Source organism: Cucurbita pepo, chromosome LG09, assembly GCF_002806865.2.
Source record: "Cucurbita pepo subsp. pepo cultivar mu-cu-16 chromosome LG09, ASM280686v2, whole genome shotgun sequence".
Classification (NCBI taxonomy): domain Eukaryota; kingdom Viridiplantae; phylum Streptophyta; class Magnoliopsida; order Cucurbitales; family Cucurbitaceae; genus Cucurbita; species Cucurbita pepo.
The window spans coordinates 2,801,427-2,822,554 of NC_036646.1; the positions used below are offsets into that span (position 1 = coordinate 2,801,427).

The following is a 21,128-nucleotide window of genomic DNA, read 5'->3' on the forward strand; positions in this document are numbered from 1 at the left end:
CGACATAGTTTTTTTACCTACTTAATTTAGAATAAAAATTAGCAAAATAAAATAATAAATATCATAAAAGTAGACTTTGACCTTTTAATTTATTGCATTTTTTTTCTTCATAAAATCTGATTATAAATTATATGCTTTGATTTTCAAGTATTTTTTTATATATTCTTTTCACGTGAAGACTTATAATTGAGTAAATTAAGTAAAATCCAATATTTCCTTTCCACATGTTGAATAAAAAAATTTGTCACAATTAAAAAATTATATGAAATATTAATTCAAATTACTTCTTTATAAGGTAACTCTCACATGTAATCATGGGAATCATGCATGAATTTTTATATTAATTACCTACCAATTATCACAATTAAAAAATTATATGAAATATTCATTCAAATTACTTTATTCGTAATTCTTAACTTTATTATGAAGGTAACTCCCACGTGTTCAAGTAAAAAATAATTTAACATTTTAAAATTTATCAATAAATTTCAACAATTATTTAAAAATATTATCTAAAATAGGTATACCTTCTTAAGTAAAAATTAAAAAAAAAAAAAAAATCATGCGAATCATGCATGAATTTTTATATTAATTATCTACCAAACATTCATATTATTTATTTTATTATACAAATTTAAATTCTTCACACGCAAACTATAAGAGATACATGTCATTTAAAAAAATATATATAATAAAAAAAACATAAAATCATTTGTCAAACTTTAGTTTTATTAATTTTATAATAATGTCACATTATTAAAATATTTTGATATTTTCATTTATATTGAAAATAATATAATGGCTAAGGCAGGATTTATTTACTTATTTATTTATTGGTCAAAATATTTCTTTTATTTAATTTATTTTGAAAATTAAAATATATTATTTATTTATATATTTGAATTATTTTCTATTGGTTCACTCTGTCAAGTGTGAATCATCCTTTGTCGGTATACTTTTTTAAAAATATATATTTTTTAGTTTTTTAAATTAAGTTAAATTATTACTTTTTATAAATTTTATAAAATACTTCTAAAATTTTAAGAAAACTCCAAACAAGGTGCGCTCGAGCTTCACGTGGGATATGTTGGGTTATATACTTTTCACACAGCAAAAGATATTTATTTGGATTTTCTTATTTATTGCTTCGAAATTTAAGTTCGGGTTGCTCCAAATTTATCCATTCAACTAGTTGTTTTCACGTGGGAGATTTTATCTGCTTCTATATCGTTGGCTCCGATATTTGAATAACTCGAAAAATCTCGATCAACTCAATACAATCCGTACCGTTTGATTTAGATTGTGAACTTATTTGGGTTGAATTGTATTCGAATAAATTTAAATTTTATAGATGGGACTGGTTCGTGAATTCTCTAATAAATGTAAAAAATATATTTTTGTTTTGGGTAAAATTATGTATTCATATATTATTTTATATTTATTTAATTCCATAACTAATTTTTATTATTTTATTCTCCAATTTTTTTTAAAAAAATTTTAAACTATTTTAGGAGGTGATTTTTCAAAATATTTATTTACATGGTTTAAAAATAAATATATATTTTACTAATTAATATTTATTGTATTTTGCAATTACCTTAAAATTCCGTCTTCGATAACGACAAAAATATATTTTTTTTTTTTTTTANGTTTTTATTTAAAGATTTTAAATAATTTTCAAATTTATTTATTTAAAATTTGGATAATAAATTCATAAATGATAAAGTGAACATCTTTTCAAGTTTAAAGATAAGGGTCCAGAAAAAATCATCATAATTAACAACCACAAAAATAATGAAATGTAAAATATCCAAAATAATAATAATAATAATAATTAATTTCATGCCTAACAACCACAAATATATAATTTTTTTTTATAATAATAATTATTTTGAGCAGGATTATATTTGAAATTAACGGATCCTAAAATTCAATTAAAAGTATAAATTTACTATTATATTTTCTTATGTGTTTTGAATAACATTATAATATTTACTAGAAAAAAAATAAAAAAAAAACTCAAATGGAATAAAAAAATAAAAAAATACCTATAAAAATGACCAAAACATATTTAAATGGAAATAATTTGCCAATTACAAACACATATATTATTATTTTTAAAAAATATATTTTTAAAAATAATTAATTAATATTATCTTTAATCTTTAATAATGTTTTAAAATTAAACACGTTGATCAAAATAGATATTCTAATGTCGTTGGTCATTTTAGGTTATTATCACGTGAATTTTTTGTTTGATATTTTAATATATTTATATAAATGCTTATAAAAAAATAAAGAGTAATATTATTTTTTTAAAATATAAATATTTGTAATTGAGGAAATAATTTGATAATTTTTATAATTTAACAGAATTTCTTTTATGAAAATGGGATTTTTTTTTTTGTTATTATTACAATTTGTTGTCCCAACATCAACTCAGTACAGCTGGCGCCAACGTCAGCCGTTGATGATAACGTCTGAATAAAAACATCTCCATCGTTGATTTTTTCTTGTTGGGACCCAAATTTAAACCTTCAGAAAAACGTGGGCATCCAACCTGTCACTTTCTTTGCAGTTTAGTACACAACTATACAGAAACTAAATTATTACCCATCGTAATATCCCATAAAACACGGCCGCTTCGTGTAATTTCCAAGACATTGAGGGCTCAAGAGAAAGAAAATTCTACGCAAGCCCTTCTTTGCAAAGACTAAGAAATGGAGTCGAAATCAGAAGGGGGTGAAAGGGTATTTTCGTCAAATGGAATAAAAAACAGAAAGGCGAAAACAAAATCTGCTATTTTGCGTTGTAGCGAAGTTTGAGAGGGAAAAAACGAAACGGAAAACAGAGAGAAAATTTGTTTCATTATCAGTTAGCAATTACAAAGCTCCGAAAATGAGCAGTTTCTCGTTCAAGAGCTTCTCGTGGAAGAAATCGAAATCGTCGAAATCGTCGAAATCGGATTCCGGTCATTCTTTCTCGTCGGAAGAGGAGAGGTTTCTGACGGAGAATATGGGAACTGTGAGAGTGCCGGAGATTGTTCCTTCTCCCGCCGACGACTGCGATACTCTCAAGAAAGCTTTCGATGGTTGATTTCGATGAACTCTTCAACATTTTGATTTTATTTATCTTTCGCGATGTTTCGTTAATTTATCTGTGGATTCCGTATGTTTTTGTTTGAGTTTGATTTTTCTGCTGAAAACTGAGTCCAATGCGTTGATTTTGTTTGAATAGAGTTCATCCGCTTCTTTCGATTTCAAGACATTGTTGAACTCTTCGGCTCATTGCTTGGATGCAGTTTTATTTTCCTCATCTTATTTGATTGATTGATTCATTTATTTATCTTCAATTTTTAGACATTAAATATAAATATTTAATTCTGCTTATTATTTTCCATTGTATGATTTATTTAATCAGGGATGACCAATTGTATAGTGCCACGTGTTGGATTATTTGCTGTATTCATCCATTTGGCTTTTATTTAGCTGCCTTCCTTGTTTATCAGCGAAGACAGAATTCCTATTTATTCTCATTCAGTGTCTGTTTTATTTTTTTTTATTTGTGGAAACTATTTTGGAATTTCTAAGGATTTTAGAATAATTGAAAACAGTTTTTTTTTTTTCTTTTTCAAAGTTTAGTTTGAAAGAGGGCGATAAAACATTAATTATCATTTCAACTCCCTCTTAATTTTTAAAATAATGTTGTTCTTATTAATTTTTTATTTGTCTAATGATGAGTTAGGATGGGGAACCGATGAGAAAGCCTTGATAAGGATATTAGGACAAAGAAATGCTGCCCAGAGGAAAGCAATTAGAGAGACTTATTTCGAGCTCTACAATGAGTCCCTCATTGATCGCATCAATTCTGAACTCTCTGGTGATTTTAGAGTAAGTTTGTTACATTTGCAGAAAAGATGTCATTTCCCATTGCTCCTCACATTCATAACCCATCAACACTTCATTCTTACTTAGATTTCTAGTCTTGAGTTTCATTGGTATATGAAGAAACAAATTTCTTCCCATTGTGTTTGATGTTGTGCTTGGATGCCACAATCTTTATTGTAGCGGAATGCAACAACCAAAATATTTTTATATTTAATTGTTGTAGCGAAAGTGGAAGTAAGATCAATCGCACTCACACACCCACAAATAGAAATTAAACAAAGAGACATAAAGATTTACGTGGTTGGAGAGAAAAACTACATCCATGGATGATAGCCAATCACTATGACCATAGTGTTTATAAGCGTGAGTTCCTCCAATTGTCTAGAGGCAATTGCAACCTCAACCTCTAGTAAAAGTAAAAGCTGAAATTGAGTAGCCAGTTTATACCTACATGTACATTTTTTTCCTTATCCATCTCTAGCTAAAGATTTTTATGAGCAGAAAGCGGCGGTTTTGTGGGCATATGATCCTGCTGAGAGGGATGCAAGAATGGCACATGAAGCTTTGAGGTCATACAAGAAAGGCATCCATGAGATTCAAGTATTAGTGGAGATTGCCTGTGCCACATCCCCTCACCATCTGATGGCAGTAAGGCAGGCCTACTGTTCTCTCTATGATTGCTCGCTTGAAGAAGACATTTTCTCAACCGTCTCCATGCCCCTTAGGAAGGTAAAATGCCTGAAAGTTGTCTCATAATCTCAACTCTTGACTTGGTTTTTATAATGTTAAGCATGTTGGCTGCTCAAAATCCTTTTGGTTTTATGATTCACGTTTTGGAAATATTTTCCAAATCTTAGCAAAATTTTAATTCTGAAACCGTAGTTTTCTAATACCTGTTTTAACAAACTGTCATTTAGCAAACAAAATTCTCAAAAGCAAAAAATGAAATGAAACTGCCACGTCGATGGAGAGGGAAACAAAAGATTCCTTATAATTGTGGGGGAAACTAGGGAAGTAGACGCGTTTTAAAATCATGAAGCTGGACCAAAGCAGACAATATCTACTAGCAGTGGGCTTTGGCAGTTACAAATGGTATGAAAACCAATCGGTGGGCGGTGTGCCAGCGAGAATGCTGGGCCCCAAGGGGTGGACTGTGAAATCCCACGTCGATTGGAGAGGGGAATGAAGTATTCCTTATAAAAGTGTGAAAACTTCTCCCTAGTAGACGTATTTTAAAATTGTAAGGCTGACGGTGATACATAACGGGCCAAAACGGACAATATTTGTTACCCTTTCGCCATTAGCGTTGGGTGCTACCAAACTGATATTAGATAAGTTGCTCGGAAGTTAGTGGCTATTTGAGACATTGTGTTTTGGTTAGGCTAACCATTTTGCTTCATTGAATGTCACATGCTTGTCAAATATCTTTGTAAAACTTTAAGAGACCATTCATTTTTCTTCTTGCCAAATGCATTATATACTGTTGAGGTTGCAATTCTCAGCACAGAGATTCCAGGGACTTGTAACCTTGAAAAACGTTTTGTTTTGGATATTGTGTAGCTTCTAGTTGGTTTGGTGAGTTCCTTCAGGCATGATAAAGAGGTGGTGGAAAGTTTCGTTGCCGATTCAGAAGCAGATTTATTACACGATGCTATCAAAGTGAAGCAAATCAACCGCAACGGCGTCATTTGGATACTCAGCACAAGGAATTTCTTTCAACTTAGAGCAACCTTTGCATGCTATAAGCAAAAGTATGGAAACCCGATTGATCAGGTTCAGCCTTTAATAAACAAATGGTTAAATTTTCCCTTTCTTTTTGTCTTTTCATTTACCCTCTTGGAAGTTCAAGATATGCTTTTCGTTTACAGGACATTATGAAATGTGGAACCAGTGATTTAGAATCTCTCTTCAAAATGGCCGTCTGGTGCATTGACAGTCCTGAAAAACACTTTGCAAAGGTGAGAGGTTCTTTCCTTCGCACTTGTAGGGTTGTTTTGAGATCCCACGTTGATTGAAGAGGAGAACGAAACATTCCTTATAAGGGTGTGAAAATCTCTCTCTAGCACACGAGTTTTAAAAACCTTAAAAGGAAGCAGCATGAAAAAAGAAATTTCAAAGAGGACAACAGTTGTTTTACCCTTTATTTTCAAATTTTTTTTTCTAAAAAATTCATTTCATGGAGGAATAAAAAAAAAACGAACAAAACTTAGAATAACCCCTCGATACAAAAAGTTTACCGATTTAAATCACAAGTGATTCTTATAACGTTAGGATTGTTTCATTTTAAACTCGTTCCATTTTGGTTCTTGAACTTTTAAGCTTAAGTTCAAGCTTTATTTTGATCATGAAATTTTTGGGTAGGTAATCAACAAGGCCATTGTTGGGCTTGGTACGGATGAAGATTCTCTAACCCGAGCCATCGTAAGTCGAGCAGAGATAGACACAATGAAAATTAGAGAGGAGTATTCGAAGATGTTCAAAAGCAACCTCGAGAAAGACGTGATTGGTGACACATCTGGGGACTACAAGGACATGTTGATGATCTTACTTGGAGCTAAAGTTTGATTCTTCTTCCCAACTTCTCTTTGCTTCTTTCTTGCCTTTCTCTTTCTCACTGCAAATTCCTTGTTTGGCTTTGTTGAGTGTTACTGTAGGCCTTTGAATGAACTAACCTCTTCATATTTGTATATACGTTTGGAAGATTGATTTTTTACCCTCTTTATCAAGAAATAAGAAAATGTTGGGTATGGGCTCCTGAACCTAGGTTGGTTCACTTACAGGCCTATGGGTTGGATTTTGGCTCTGATTTCGAGCCTGAGGCTTGTACCTTTCAGAATGGTTCATTATTTTCATCCTTATTTTTGTTGTTTTTTCTAATAATTCCAAAGGGGAGAACGATCACGAAATTAGGATAAACGACATTTAATAATTTTTTTTCTAATACCAAATAGGATGAACAACTAACAAATCTACTATAACACATAGATGGTTGAGAGAGAGTTAAAAAAGAAAGTCAAAATCCACTCTAAACACCCATTTGGAGTTGGAATTTAGATAGAGTTTTTTCATAAGAATTGTTCCGTGGCTTCGAGAGAGTCATTCTCGGCTTTTGAATCACTCAATTCCATCAAAATCGAGAAAGAAGGAAAAATATAATTTTCCCGTTCTTGATTACTGTTTTTCTTCGATTTTGAGAGTTGTTTCTGGAATTTAGTTTTTTAACAGATTCAATTATTTTTTACTATTATTCACTAAAAATTATGAGAAAAATACTTTAGTAAACCTGTATTAAAAGTCTACCATTGTCATGAACCAACTAAGTTAATTCAAGTTGGGTAGAGAAAATTATAAAATTTTAAAGAAAATAAAAAATAATTGAAATTGGTTTAGGAATCTAGAAATTTTGACGAAAGAGTTGAATCCGCGGATGACAACACACGAGAGAAATTTCAGAAATTTTGGAGCTCCCACCACACAGAAAAGTTAGCTTGGAAAAGCATGCATCATCCATGCAAGTATCCGCACCGAATAAACTACATATCCATTTATTACTAATATATATTTCAAAAAGAGAAATATTTTTACACTAAATCAAATTATACATTTTTTCGAATTTTAAATAATTTAGGAACTTTTTATAATATAAATAAAGAATTTTATTCATTTAACATATTTAAATAAATTTAAAAAGTATAATTTTTTTTCTTCATTTTATCTCATTAATATTTAAAATAATTTAGAAAAAATTATAACATTTATAATCAATTTTTTTAAAAATTTCATTTATACTCATTTGTTAATACTAACATCATCATAATAATAATAACAATAATAATAATAATAATAATAATAATAATAATAATAATAATAATAATATAAAACTCAATTTGTAACAAATAAAAAATAAACCTATCTAAACTTAAAATTGATATAACATATTAGGTCCTTCTTTCACATATCTTAAATTATTGTCGAAAAATGTTGCATAAATCTCGCCTCTTGATATTTTTATTGGAATAGGTTTGACCCGATGTGTTCTAATATTGTAAAAAATCAATTGTCCTTTGTTGGTATACATTAAAAGTTCATCCCAACTCACCACCAACAATGGCCTCAGAATTCCAAATGACGGACCAATTGTGAATAGCTTTGACCATGAAACAACACCATCTTCATCCTTCTTCCTCTCCCAAATGTATATGTCCTTTTCCTTCTCTGGATTTTCATAGTAAAATGTACGGAATATAACAATGTTTCCATTCAAAATCCCAATAGTTATATACACGTTATCCTCATACGATAAACTGTCCGGTAATGAAATTTCGTCAAAAGCTTCTTCGCTCATGTCGAACGTATGTATAATATCAATTCCTATTATATTTCGTGACCGCCAATAATATTTTCCTTCATGATATATATCAAAAGAACAAATGGACATTAAATGGTAAGGGAGAGGGGATTCAATTTCCCTCCATCTATCTTTTCTCAAATCATAAATTTCCATTCTAGTTGGACCATCTGAATCGTATATGTGCACAAATTCTACCACCCTAACCACTTTCAAATCTCTAGATTTGGAATCGTATCCGAACCCAACTGTCTTTGAGTTCCAAGAATGAAGTTCATGATCAGGTCCAGTGTAGTGAAGAATCGACGAAGGGAGTTTACGAAACTCTCTAGTCGTCGGATTCAAGAGGAAAACATCCTTATCGTGCGATAGACAAACCAAGCCATGAGAATGACCACAAATCTTGGAAAACGGATTATCTTTATCAAATGGCAAGTCGAAATTGATAATAGATAGAGGTCGATCGAGGTCATGGGAAAACTTGAGGATATAGTGTATATGTTTAGATGATCTAGCCTCGTAAGGGAAATGCTTAATAAGAATAGACTTATGTTGAAGAGAATAATTTGTAGGATCGTTGATCAGAGCATACCAGAATTTGCAAACTAACTTGAATGAGGACAAAGTCTTTGGCGGAAGACTCGATAGGATCATGATCAACAATTCTGTAGGGAGATTTTTTAGAGTTGCCATGAAAGACCTCGGGAAGAGATTCCAAATAATGTGTATATTTTGAAATAAAGTAAGACGAGGATGAAGAAAATAGTGAAACGTATTGTTTATATATAGATTTATTAATCATATTTGCCACCAAAATAATTTCTGAAAGATTACGAATGCATATCAAATCTATTTTTAATGTCGGATTGAAATCTTAATTAAATAAAATTTACTAAATTGAAATTTGTGTTAATCGACCATATTAATTATTTTTTTAATCATGCTTTGTTTAAATTTATACTATATTTACAATATTCATATTAATGATTGATTTATTTTATATTATTGCAATTTATTATTTATATTCAAAATTAAAATCTTATAAATTAAGTATGTGAGGAATAGATTATCATATGTTATTGAATTAAATAATAATAACTCTATCTTCTTTACTTTAATTTATTATTTATTTATTTTACTGAACTAAAGTCGTTATCCTATGACCTAAAACTAAAAAAAATGGTTAATTTATTCATATTAAATAATTTATTTAAAAATAGTATAAAATATCAAAATATTTAATATAAAAGAAACCAAACAACATAATAAAATCTAAAAAAGAAACTAAAAAAGATATTATAAAAAAAAAAAAAAAAGTGTTTACCAAGTTGAACCAGCATACATAGCTTTACTAAAACAACAAATTACCAATATAATTTAGAAATATTGTTTTATTCCGGTCAAATCCGAAGTTTTGTCCAATGAATTCGAAATCCAAATCGAATACACATGCATTCAAAAAAATTAACTTAACCCGACCTAAATTGCTAATCGAACCCAACTGAACCCCTATAATTTGCACCTTCTTAACCAATGTGAGTTTCTAGATTTTATTGGAGGTCTTAGAACCTGATTTTCAAATCCGACGTTCTGTCTCCCTTACTTGACGGTGTACGACGTGTAAGCAACGTCGAAATCTACCTCTGGTGTGTGCAAAGGTCTCTAGGATTATTTTCGTTGCGTAAATCAAAGGTTTCGACGTCAATTTTGTAAGGTTTGGCTTTGCCGGAACTTCATTGGTTTTCTCACTGTCTTTCTCGTTTGGGTGGTGAGTAGATGTCTACTGTTGTTTAGACATTTCCACAGTGACCGAGTAATGGAAATTGGATGAGTAGGGTTGTTTGCTTCAGACGTTTCCACACTCTCAAGTGTGAGCTTCCACATTTAGGCATATATTAGCTATCTTCAAAGCTGCCAATCTTAACCCGATTGTCACCACATCTTACAATTTCCTTGATGTAAACAATGCTATTGAGATTGCGCGATAGCCAATTATTCGAAATTATTTTATGTTTTGATATGGATGCTGTGACTTTGATCGATTGCAAGCTAGAGCTTAGAAAGAGTTGTCCAAGTTCTTCGAAGGTTCAGGATGAATTGTAGTTTTTTTTTTCTATCTTCAAAAAAAAAAAAAAAGGGGAAATATATATATGTTATGTTTGTTTAAATATATATGTTAGTGTTTTATTTTATATGAATCAATGGAAAAATGGATGTGATTGCTTTTCCCTTTTCCATAATTAAATTTGAGAGTTTTATATAATTAAATTTGGACTTATTCCTCTCTTTTATCATTTTCAACCCTCTTTAAAAAAATATTTAATTTGTTGGTCAAATTCTATCTGATTTAAATGATTATTAGATGGGTCTCATTTATCTAAATTTAGAAAACCAAAAATCAAAATGGGTAATAAGAATGAGTTTATTATTATTTTTAAAACAAAATTTACGAGGTTTTTAAATTGAAAAAAAAATAAAGTTGGGTCGGATTTTATGGATTTTTAGGTCATTGATCGATCTTTTTAGGTCATTGATCGATCAACTAATTGTGCTGTAAGGGAAAACGGGGTTTAATTTTGAAGCGAATGACATTCAATTTTTCGATCAGAACCTGCGACCGTTAGAGGCGGTATTTATTTGCTTGAATATTATAAATTAAAAATTTTAATTTTAAATTTAAACTTTCTCCATAAAAGAAAATTGTGTATTATTTATAACTGTAAAACTATATTCATATTAGTAAATGAATTAATTTTAAAATTGGATAATTTGGATACTAAAAAAAATGAAAAAAATTCAAAGCAAAAAACTAATTGAACCAAAACAATATAAAATATATATTTTTTTATTTTTGTTAAAAACATTGTTTATTTATATTTACGTGGGTTAGAAAATTTAATATAATTTTAATATTTATTAATTACCTTTTATTTTAAAGGTAATTTTTAATATTAAAATAATAACAATTAATAAACTTACTAAAATTGAATACATATAGGTAGGGTTTCTTCTATCATTATTGGCTAAAGAATAATAAAACCTTTCTAATAACTAAGACAATAAATAAAAAGTAACAAATTAACAAATTTACATAATACAAAAATAACAATAACAACAATAAAAAAGAAAAGTAATAGTCTTACAAATATTTGATAATGTTTTTTTCTATATTTTACTTCTTTTTTTTATGTTTCTTCTTATACGAAATAATAAACTTATAAAAAATAAAAAAAAATAAAAAAAAAAAGTTAATGGTTTCTTATTATTATTATAATTTCTTTTTAAAAAAATTTATGAAAAGAAAAAAGAAACAGATTACCACTCTTTGTAAGCCCTGTTTTTTTGTAATGATGATGTCTGTCTGTCATCTTCGGTCCTTCTCTCACAGATTTGGTCGGTGATTTCACTTCTATTACATGCACACCCACATAATTCACACTATTTCTCCCCATATTCTAAAAAAGACAAAAAGAAATGAAATAATTAAAGCGCAAATAGGTAACCACTTCAAATGGGCTATCCTTAAAACACCCACATTTGTAAAAACTAGCAACTTGGGGACATGCATGGTTGGGGCATGGTTAGACAGAGTTGGGACATGCAAAGATGATGTAAAAGTAAAATAGATGATGTAAAAGTAAAATAGATGATGTAAAAATTGGGAAGATTTAAATATTTTATGGTCATGTAAAACAAAACAAACCCCAACCTTCAATTCAATTCATATCTATATCCATCATTTGCTGCTATTTAAAGAACATATACCTCTACAAACTCTCTCATTTGCTGTTTAATTGTTTCACGCATTACCAAGGTTTCAACGTGAATACGACCAATAGCACACATCCGATCAGCTCGACTAATAACTTGTTCCTCCATGCTAAAAAAAAAAAAGGCATAAAATAATTGAGGGAGTTAAAATCATATATACTGAGCAGTTAAAAAGGAAAAATAGTAAAGCACCACTAAAATGGATTACTTCTTAATGCTTTATCTTCTAAGCCGTCAGAGCCAAATGCATACAATTAGTTGGATTACAAGTTCAAAATGCATGATGAAGATATGGGAAGGAAACCAAGATTCAATATATCATGAATTAGCCTTCTCCTCAGATAGCATTCACATCTTCCAAATGAAAGCTGGAATAAATTACAATCTTTTAGACTACAAAAGCACTAGGCGTAAGTTTTATGTACATATTTTGACACATGCCAAAGAGTTTGACAAGCATTCAGCTCTTTTGCAACTGACAGATTTTGTGTTGGGCTTTGCAGATTTAACTTCCCCACAAAAAGTATTACATCATGTTTTAGTTATTGACTTTATACATATATGATATATACTTCTTACTACTAGCATGCATTGGACTATACATCCAAGCATCATACCTATATATCAACACACGTGTGAAAATTATAGAACTGAAGGCCATACCTACCTTATTACTAGCATGCATTGGACTATACATCCCAGCAAATTTGATGCCGGCAATGGCTAACTGGCCAGAGAAAATGGTGTTAAGTACAGAATGTTGTAGAAAATTCCTGGAATTAAAAAGATTAAAAAAAAAATATTTGTTCAATGACGTGTATATGCTCAAGAAATTGAGAGAAAAAAAGAACTTTCTCCCTGATTACTTCATGATCTGAAGCGATGGTTCTTGTGTGGTCAGTTTCCTGTAGTAATGTGTCATATTAGGCAATGAAGAGGGAAGGATCAAAGGAATCTTATCATTTGCTTCGCTTAAAGCTTTCAGTCTCTGAATGAGATATGCAACTTTACTGCTGGACGTTGATTGCCAATCAGGATCCCAGTCATCCTGTAAATATCACACACCCTGATCAGATTTTGATAAAGTTAGAACGCAAATATTTAGAAGTAACTATTTCTCATAGTCAGCCTACTTGCTTATATGATGGTTGCAACCCAATCAGGTCTTTAGGGACAGGCCACTTCGGGTTGGGATTTTTAGGCCGAGCTAAGGTTTCAAGAGTCTGCATCACATATAACTTACCACATCCAGGGAAAGTGCACCCCTCACTATCCAAAGCAACACAATCAAGGCACAAAAGATGCCTACAAGGTGCAATCACAGGTAATACCTATATATGTGAAACCATTTTTTGATTAGGAAAATAGAACATTATGAAAGAGTCACATGGAAAGTGAAATAATACCTAGCAAAGTTCCCAACATAAAGGAGATTATATTTTATAAGCGAATACTCTTGCGACATAGGATCCAGACCATCATCAACAAGAACATCCATAGTTTCTTGAATATCTTCACCAGCTTCTGTAACTTTAATATGTCCTGCCACACAGCAAGATAGTCTGATGTTCTTAATTTTTGTACTTCGAAATTTCCATTGTTTTGGATTCAGGAAACTTTCAACAAACCTGCCTTTCTTGCAGGAAACTTTCAACCGATCATACGCGTACGAAGTAAGTTCAACAAAAGTAACCTTCCTTCCTCCATCTCTGCCTCAAAGGGTCTGAGAATACCAGCCTCCCATGACTTATGATTCTGACCAAGGCTTCTTCACGAAGAAACCTAAATAATGGTTGAAGATGTGAAAGCTGAGTATTAGGTGCGTTAGGAGTTGGAGTTCCTGTTAGTATCCAGCGATTTGAAGAGACCAATGAAATAGGCATTTGCAACTTGTCTGTCAAATTAAGACTAGAGCCAAGGGTGTACCCTTCATCTAAAATGACCCTATGCCAATGCACTTGCATTCATATACTAAATGTGGTAATAACAACATCATATCCCATGCTAGACAATGTGCAGATGGTTTTTTGTGATCAGTCCATACATAAACCATTAACTGACCAGGGCTGACATGTTTTTGGATTTGAGTGTTCCAGTGATCAACTGGATTTGATGGAACAACGATCAGGGTTGCTCTTGATAAATACAACCTGACTAAATCTAGTGGAGCAGTCAATGCAGATCACAAAGCAGCAACATCAAATGCCAAGATGTGAAAGAGATCCAAGGGGCAAAGAGCTTTCAGTATATTAATTATGTCCCAAATACCCGATTGAGTATGATCATCCTCCGGTTTCATTCCTGTATAGTCAGATTTGCTTGACTTAACAATACTAGGTAAGGTCCTAAATACTTGATGAAGTTAAAAAAGCCTTTTATTAGGAGAAGCTTCAGAAGTATTGTGCAAAATAGTAATCCAAGTTCTAATCCAAAACATCAGAACGCGTACCTGGAGGTAGAGCAGAAGAAGCCGCAGAGCTTGTAGTCAGAGAAGTGGAGGTGGTCCATTAGGTAGAGAGTAGAGCAGGAGCGTACATTGTTNAAGCATCATACCTATATATCAACACACGTGTGAAAATTATAGAACTGAAGGCCATACCTACCTTATTACTAGCATGCATTGGACTATACATCCCAGCAAATNTTGGGAGAGAACACCGCCATGGGAATAACAGCGAGCTTTTCATTTCTTTTCCCTTTCCCTTTCCCTTTCCCTTTCCCTTTCCCTTTCCTNGAGAAAATGGTGTTAAGTACAGAATGTTGTAGAAAATTCCTGGAATTAAAAAGATTAAAAAAAAAATATTTGTTCAATGACGTGTATATGCTCAAGAAATTGAGAGAAAAAAAGAACTTTCTCCCTGATTACTTCATGATCTGAAGCGATGGTTCTTGTGTGGTCAGTTTCCTGTAGTAATGTGTCATATTAGGCAATGAAGAGGGAAGGATCAAAGGAATCTTATCATTTGCTTCGCTTAAAGCTTTCAGTCTCTGAATGAGATATGCAACTTTACTGCTGGACGTTGATTGCCAATCAGGATCCCAGTCATCCTGTAAATATCACACACCCTGATCAGATTTTGATAAAGTTAGAACGCAAATATTTAGAAGTAACTATTTCTCATAGTCAGCCTACTTGCTTATATGATGGTTGCAACCCAATCAGGTCTTTAGGGACAGGCCACTTCGGGTTGGGATTTTTAGGCCGAGCTAAGGTTTCAAGAGTCTGCATCACATATAACTTACCACATCCAGGGAAAGTGCACCCCTCACTATCCAAAGCAACACAATCAAGGCACAAAAGATGCCTACAAGGTGCAATCACAGGTAATACCTATATATGTGAAACCATTTTTTGATTAGGAAAATAGAACATTATGAAAGAGTCACATGGAAAGTGAAATAATACCTAGCAAAGTTCCCAACATAAAGGAGATTATATTTTATAAGCGAATACTCTTGCGACATAGGATCCAGACCATCATCAACAAGAACATCCATAGTTTCTTGAATATCTTCACCAGCTTCTGTAACTTTAATATGTCCTGCCACACAGCAAGATAGTCTGATGTTCTTAATTTTTGTACTTCGAAATTTCCATTGTTTTGGATTCAGGAAACTTTCAACAAACCTGCCTTTCTTGCAGGAAACTTTCAACCGATCATACGCGTACGAAGTAAGTTCAACAAAAGTAACCTTCCTTCCTCCATCTCTGCCTCAAAGGGTCTGAGAATACCAGCCTCCCATGACTTATGATTCTGACCAAGGCTTCTTCACGAAGAAACCTAAATAATGGTTGAAGATGTGAAAGCTGAGTATTAGGTGCGTTAGGAGTTGGAGTTCCTGTTAGTATCCAGCGATTTGAAGAGACCAATGAAATAGGCATTTGCAACTTGTCTGTCAAATTAAGACTAGAGCCAAGGGTGTACCCTTCATCTAAAATGACCCTATGCCAATGCACTTGCATTCATATACTAAATGTGGTAATAACAACATCATATCCCATGCTAGACAATGTGCAGATGGTTTTTTGTGATCAGTCCATACATAAACCATTAACTGACCAGGGCTGACATGTTTTTGGATTTGAGTGTTCCAGTGATCAACTGGATTTGATGGAACAACGATCAGGGTTGCTCTTGATAAATACAACCTGACTAAATCTAGTGGAGCAGTCAATGCAGATCACAAAGCAGCAACATCAAATGCCAAGATGTGAAAGAGATCCAAGGGGCAAAGAGCTTTCAGTATATTAATTATGTCCCAAATACCCGATTGAGTATGATCATCCTCCGGTTTCATTCCTGTATAGTCAGATTTGCTTGACTTAACAATACTAGGTAAGGTCCTAAATACTTGATGAAGTTAAAAAAGCCTTTTATTAGGAGAAGCTTCAGAAGTATTGTGCAAAATAGTAATCCAAGTTCTAATCCAAAACATCAGAACGCGTACCTGGAGGTAGAGCAGAAGAAGCCGCAGAGCTTGTAGTCAGAGAAGTGGAGGTGGTCCATTAGGTAGAGAGTAGAGCAGGAGCGTACATTGTTGGGAGAGAACACCGCCATGGGAATAACAGCGAGCTTTTCATTTCTTTTCCCTTTCCCTTTCCCTTTCCCTTTCCCTTTCCCTTTCCTGAATTTCACTCGATACGAGACGTGAAATTTTTATAATATAAATAAATAATTTTATTCATTTAACATATTTAAATAAAATTTTAAAAAAATATATAATTTTTTTTTTAAAAATCTCATGCAAATACTACTAATATGCTTTTAATATTAAAATAATAATAATAATAATAATAATAATAATAATATAAAAGTTCATAATAATTTGTAACGGGATAAAGAATAAACCTAACAAATTTAAATTTATCTAAACTTATAATTCATATTCACAGATACTAAACTAGGGTCGAAAAGAGTAGCATAAAAGAACTCTTCAGGTCCTTTTATTGGAATAGGTTTGACCCGGTGAGTTTTAATATTGTAAAAAATCAATTTTCCTTCATTGGTCTGCATTAAAAGTTCATCATAACTCACAAACAACAATGGCTTCTCGTTGATCTTCCTTAAAACTTCATTCGGACTCACCACGATCCGAATCCAACAGCATTTGAGGCAGAATAATGAGATTTATAGACAGATTTCATATAGTGAAGAATGGATGGAGGGAGTTTACGAAACTCTTTGGTCGTCAGATTAAAGAGGAAAACATCCTTATCGTGCGATAGACAAAACAAGCCATGAGCTTAGCCACAAATCTTGGAANTACCTATATATGTGAAACCATTTTTTGATTAGGAAAATAGAACATTATGAAAGAGTCACATGGAAAGTGAAATAATACCTAGCAAAGTTCCCAACATAAAGGAGATTATATTTTATAAGCGAATACTCTTGCGACATAGGATCCAGACCATCATCAACAAGAACATCCATAGTTTCTTGAATATCTTCACCAGCTTCTGTAACTTTAATATGTCCTGCCACACAGCAAGATAGTCTGATGTTCTTAATTTTTGTACTTCGAAATTTCCATTGTTTTGGATTCAGGAAACTTTCAACAAACCTGCCTTTCTTGCAGGAAACTTTCAACCGATCATACGCGTACGAAGTAAGTTCAACAAAAGTAACCTTCCTTCCTCCATCTCNTAGCATAAAAGAACTCTTCAGGTCCTTTTATTGGAATAGGTTTGACCCGGTGAGTTTTAATATTGTAAAAAATCAATTTTCCTTCATTGGTCTGCATTAAAAGTTCATCATAACTCACAAACAACAATGGCTTCTCGTTGATCTTCCTTAAAACTTCATTCGGACTCACCACGATCCGAATCCAACAGCATTTGAGGCAGAATAATGAGATTTATAGACAGATTTCATATAGTGAAGAATGGATGGAGGGAGTTTACGAAACTCTTTGGTCGTCAGATTAAAGAGGAAAACATCCTTATCGTGCGATAGACAAAACAAGCCATGAGCTTAGCCACAAATCTTGGAAAATATACGTGAAGATGGAGTATCTTTGCAGGATAGAAAGTCGAAATCGATAATAGATATAGATCGATCGAGGTCATGGGAAAACTTGAGGATGGAGTATATAAATTTACATGATTTAAAATCGCGAATGATGTGCAAGAGAAGAATAGACTTATGTTGAAGAGAAGAATTTGTAGGATCGTTAATCAGAGCGTACCAGAATTTGCATACTATCTTGAATGAGGATAAAGTCTTTAGCGGAAGCCTCGATAGAATCATGATTAATAATTCTGTAGGGAGATTTGTTAGAGTTGTCATTGAAAACCTTAAGACGAGGTCTCGAATAACGTGTATTCTTTGAAATAAGCTAAGACGAAGATGAAGAGAATGGTGAAACTTTAGAGAAGAGAACTTCCGTTGACGAACGGCAACAAATTGGGACAACTCTCTATTTTCTTATTCTTTTTTCTTATTTCATCAATTTTACACGATGAAGACGCGAATTCGTCTGTTTAATTTAGTTTGTATGGAAAGTTGAATTTTATAGGAGAGGCAAGAGAGTTTTATATAGTTTAAGTATGTTGACGGTATGATTTTAGTTTATTAAAGAGTTGTTGTTAATGATTTACATATATGTTTAATTAGCTACTTTACATACATAGTTGTTCTCTTATTCGGGAGAAGAGAGGGAGCAATGAAGTTCTCTCTAATACTCTAGTTCCATAGCAAGGAGACTTAAACCCTAAACCCTAAACCCTCGTAAGTGCGCTTGAGAATCTATTGAAAGGAACTAAAATCTACCACAAAACTCAACAACTTATCTATTTGATCTTTCTTAGCCGAACCTTCCTCATTATAGTTGATTTTTCATCATTTCTGTTTGTCGACAGCAGTGACACTCTGTTTTAGTTTTGTTTAAATAGTTAAAATCACCGACACCCATTTCAATGTTACCGAAAAACTCACTTAATTTCCAACGATAAAATTAACCGAACAATATGTTCCTGTGGAATCGACAATTTACTTATTACTTGCTACTTGTGATAGTGTATACTTGCACTTATTCTTGTGAATTTTACATCATTTTATTATATACATCCACAAGTGATCGGTGATTTTAAGGGCAATTAGGTCTTTGTGTGCCAAAATTATCCAGCTTCCTGAGTCCATGTGACAACTACTCATTTGTGTTTGCACGAGAGTTGACCAATTTTGAATGACTTGTAAGTCTGATTTTTTCGTATTTGTTCGTATGATATGCATACCTAACTCCAATAAGGTGTTGCTTATTTAGTAATTTCAATATTCATCCTTTCTTAAAAATGTTTTTAAGTATCGACAAGGGCATATGAAGGCTGTAACGGGAGGCGGTGCTTGTAGTCATGAGTAACAATAGTTTTATTGAAACACCTGCTCATCGTCAACGCGATTCATAGAAGCTACCACTAACATCGACAATGCACTCTGACAACCACTCATAAATTTCAAAATATTTTAACCAAAGTAAATTCTTAACAGCGGAAGCATAACTGCGCAAACAGACCCAGACATGGATTCCCTGTAGTCTCTAGCTCGCTGGTCTCGTCCTTGGTTGGTCTTAATCATCTAAATCTGGAAAGAAAAGTTAAAACAATTTTGACGAGTAATTAAATTAACCCCGTAAGCAGCTAACTTATCATTTATAAGTTATAACTAATATTTCCCGGTGTTTTTAAGTTTTATTCGACATTAAGTTTTATTCGACATTGACTCCTAGTTTCTTTTACCAGGGTCATCTGTTCATTAATGAGGTATCTCACCTACCTCCAGCTTAGGTTACTGACTCTCTCTATATGCTTATCTTGAATTTCGGACTCGTATGTAAGATTCGCTCTCGGTCAAATACGGCTCGTCTACTAATTTCTTTGACGGCTTGTATATCTCATATACCAACGATCAGGAGTACTCATTCTTTCTGACTTAGCACACGGCGCGTTGGTCAGGAACTCCGCGGGAATTAGTAGACTACAATACTCATATAAATAGGACATGACTCAACAATCTATAAGCATATCCTAAAGTCATAGCCTTTCCGTTAACATGGATAGCATACTCACATTTAATGCATGCTTTCATATATTTATAATACTTGACACACAGAACATTCCATTAATTATTTATAACATGCTTACATCACAGGCAAACAGTCACAATATACAAATAGACATTCAATATGATTAAAGCACATATTAACATACTAAGCTCTTAATCGTGTAAATAACATACTCACATGTTGTAAAACAAGTTAAGAACTAGTTTAAAGCACGATATGCTACTTACCTGGTTTCGAACTCATTTTCCATAAGATGTACGTTTAAAGGGTATTTCAACCCAATTTCTTCTAATTAGACCTATATTTCACAATTTTCAAGGTAAGTATAGGTCAATCTTAGTGGAACAGGTCAAGCGCCTGCACGCGCGTGCTCTCATGCACCTGCACACACTTGATGTGCTTATCTCAAGCGCCTAACCTGCGCATAGTCGCGCTCTCACTCGTAGACTCCCACGCGCCTCTTCTTCTTTCTTGCGGTTCTGCACAATTTTCCAACTTTTTCATTAATACCGGTTGTATCTCTAAGCCATATCCTACTTCTACAATTTGAACTTCATCCCGATTCCTTCTACAAATTTATAGATCTCCTTATCACGATTCTAACAAACTCTACTTCATAACTCATTACGCAATATAGACCAAGATATCGGAATTTAAAGATTCAGTCAAATGAGTTTTCTTACCTTCGAATAAACGCCTAATATGGCTTATCCCTTCAGCTTCCAACGCTGATAGTTTCCACGAGCATTCCTCTAATTTCAAACCATGAGGAATTTCGAAAGAGTCACCAACTTCAACTCTCCTCCCCGGTTTCTTGTTTTTCCTTCTTTTTTTTTTTCCTGTTATTTGCTTATGATGTAATATCGAGTTCGGGTCCAATCTCATATATAAAATTTATTTTGTTACTGTTAATTTTTTAAAAACTAAAAAAAAAAAAATTTGGTAAAAATAAAGTTTTCCTGTATATTCAATTATGATAAAAAAAAATTTAAATTAAATTAAAAAAATAAATAAACTGAAAATGATAGCTAATCGTTCAATTTAAGAAAATAAAAAAT

General features: G+C 32.3%; 2 protein-coding genes and 2 pseudogenes across 2 annotated transcripts; 1 reads left to right on the forward strand and 3 right to left on the reverse strand.

Annotated features, from left to right (window-relative positions):
* The first annotated feature begins 2,819 nt into the window (after window positions 1-2,819).
* On the forward strand, window positions 2,820-6,600 carry LOC111801788 (annexin D3-like). The gene is made up of 6 exons (XM_023685944.1): window positions 2,820-3,091; window positions 3,745-3,890; window positions 4,389-4,616; window positions 5,448-5,660; window positions 5,756-5,845; window positions 6,249-6,600. Exons 1-6 carry the CDS (start codon window positions 2,899-2,901, stop codon window positions 6,450-6,452), a joined length of 1,074 nt encoding a protein of 357 aa, XP_023541712.1. The 5' UTR covers window positions 2,820-2,898; the 3' UTR covers window positions 6,453-6,600.
* A 561-nt stretch (window positions 6,601-7,161) lies between these two features.
* LOC111802027 (F-box protein CPR1-like) lies at window positions 7,162-8,928 on the reverse strand. The gene is made up of 2 exons (XM_023686287.1): window positions 7,987-8,928; window positions 7,162-7,170 (listed from the first exon to the last, which is right to left on the reverse strand). The coding sequence occupies exons 1-2, from the start codon at window positions 8,926-8,928 to the stop codon at window positions 7,162-7,164; spliced, it is 951 nt and encodes a 316-aa protein (XP_023542055.1).
* A 3,854-nt stretch (window positions 8,929-12,782) lies between these two features.
* LOC111801484 lies at window positions 12,783-14,305 on the reverse strand (annotated as a pseudogene).
* Window positions 14,306-14,868: 563 nt separating this feature from the next.
* On the reverse strand, window positions 14,869-16,565 carry LOC111802029 (annotated as a pseudogene).
* Window positions 16,566-21,128: the final 4,563 nt, after the last annotated feature.

Bases quoted from the DNA above. Each gene is read 5' to 3' on its own strand.
- LOC111802027 (XM_023686287.1), bottom strand. From the start codon at position 8,928: ATGGCAACTCTAAAAAATCTCCCTACAGAATTGTTGATCATGATCCTA.
- LOC111801788 (XM_023685944.1), top strand. From the start codon at position 2,899: ATGAGCAGTTTCTCGTTCAAGAGCTTCTCGTGGAAGAAATCGAAATCG. The intron at 3,891-4,388 runs GTAAGTTTGTTA...TTTTATGAGCAG, and splicing joins AACTCTCTGGTGATTTTAGA to AAAGCGGCGGTTTTGTGGGC. The intron at 4,617-5,447 runs GTAAAATGCCTG...GATATTGTGTAG, and splicing joins TCTCCATGCCCCTTAGGAAG to CTTCTAGTTGGTTTGGTGAG.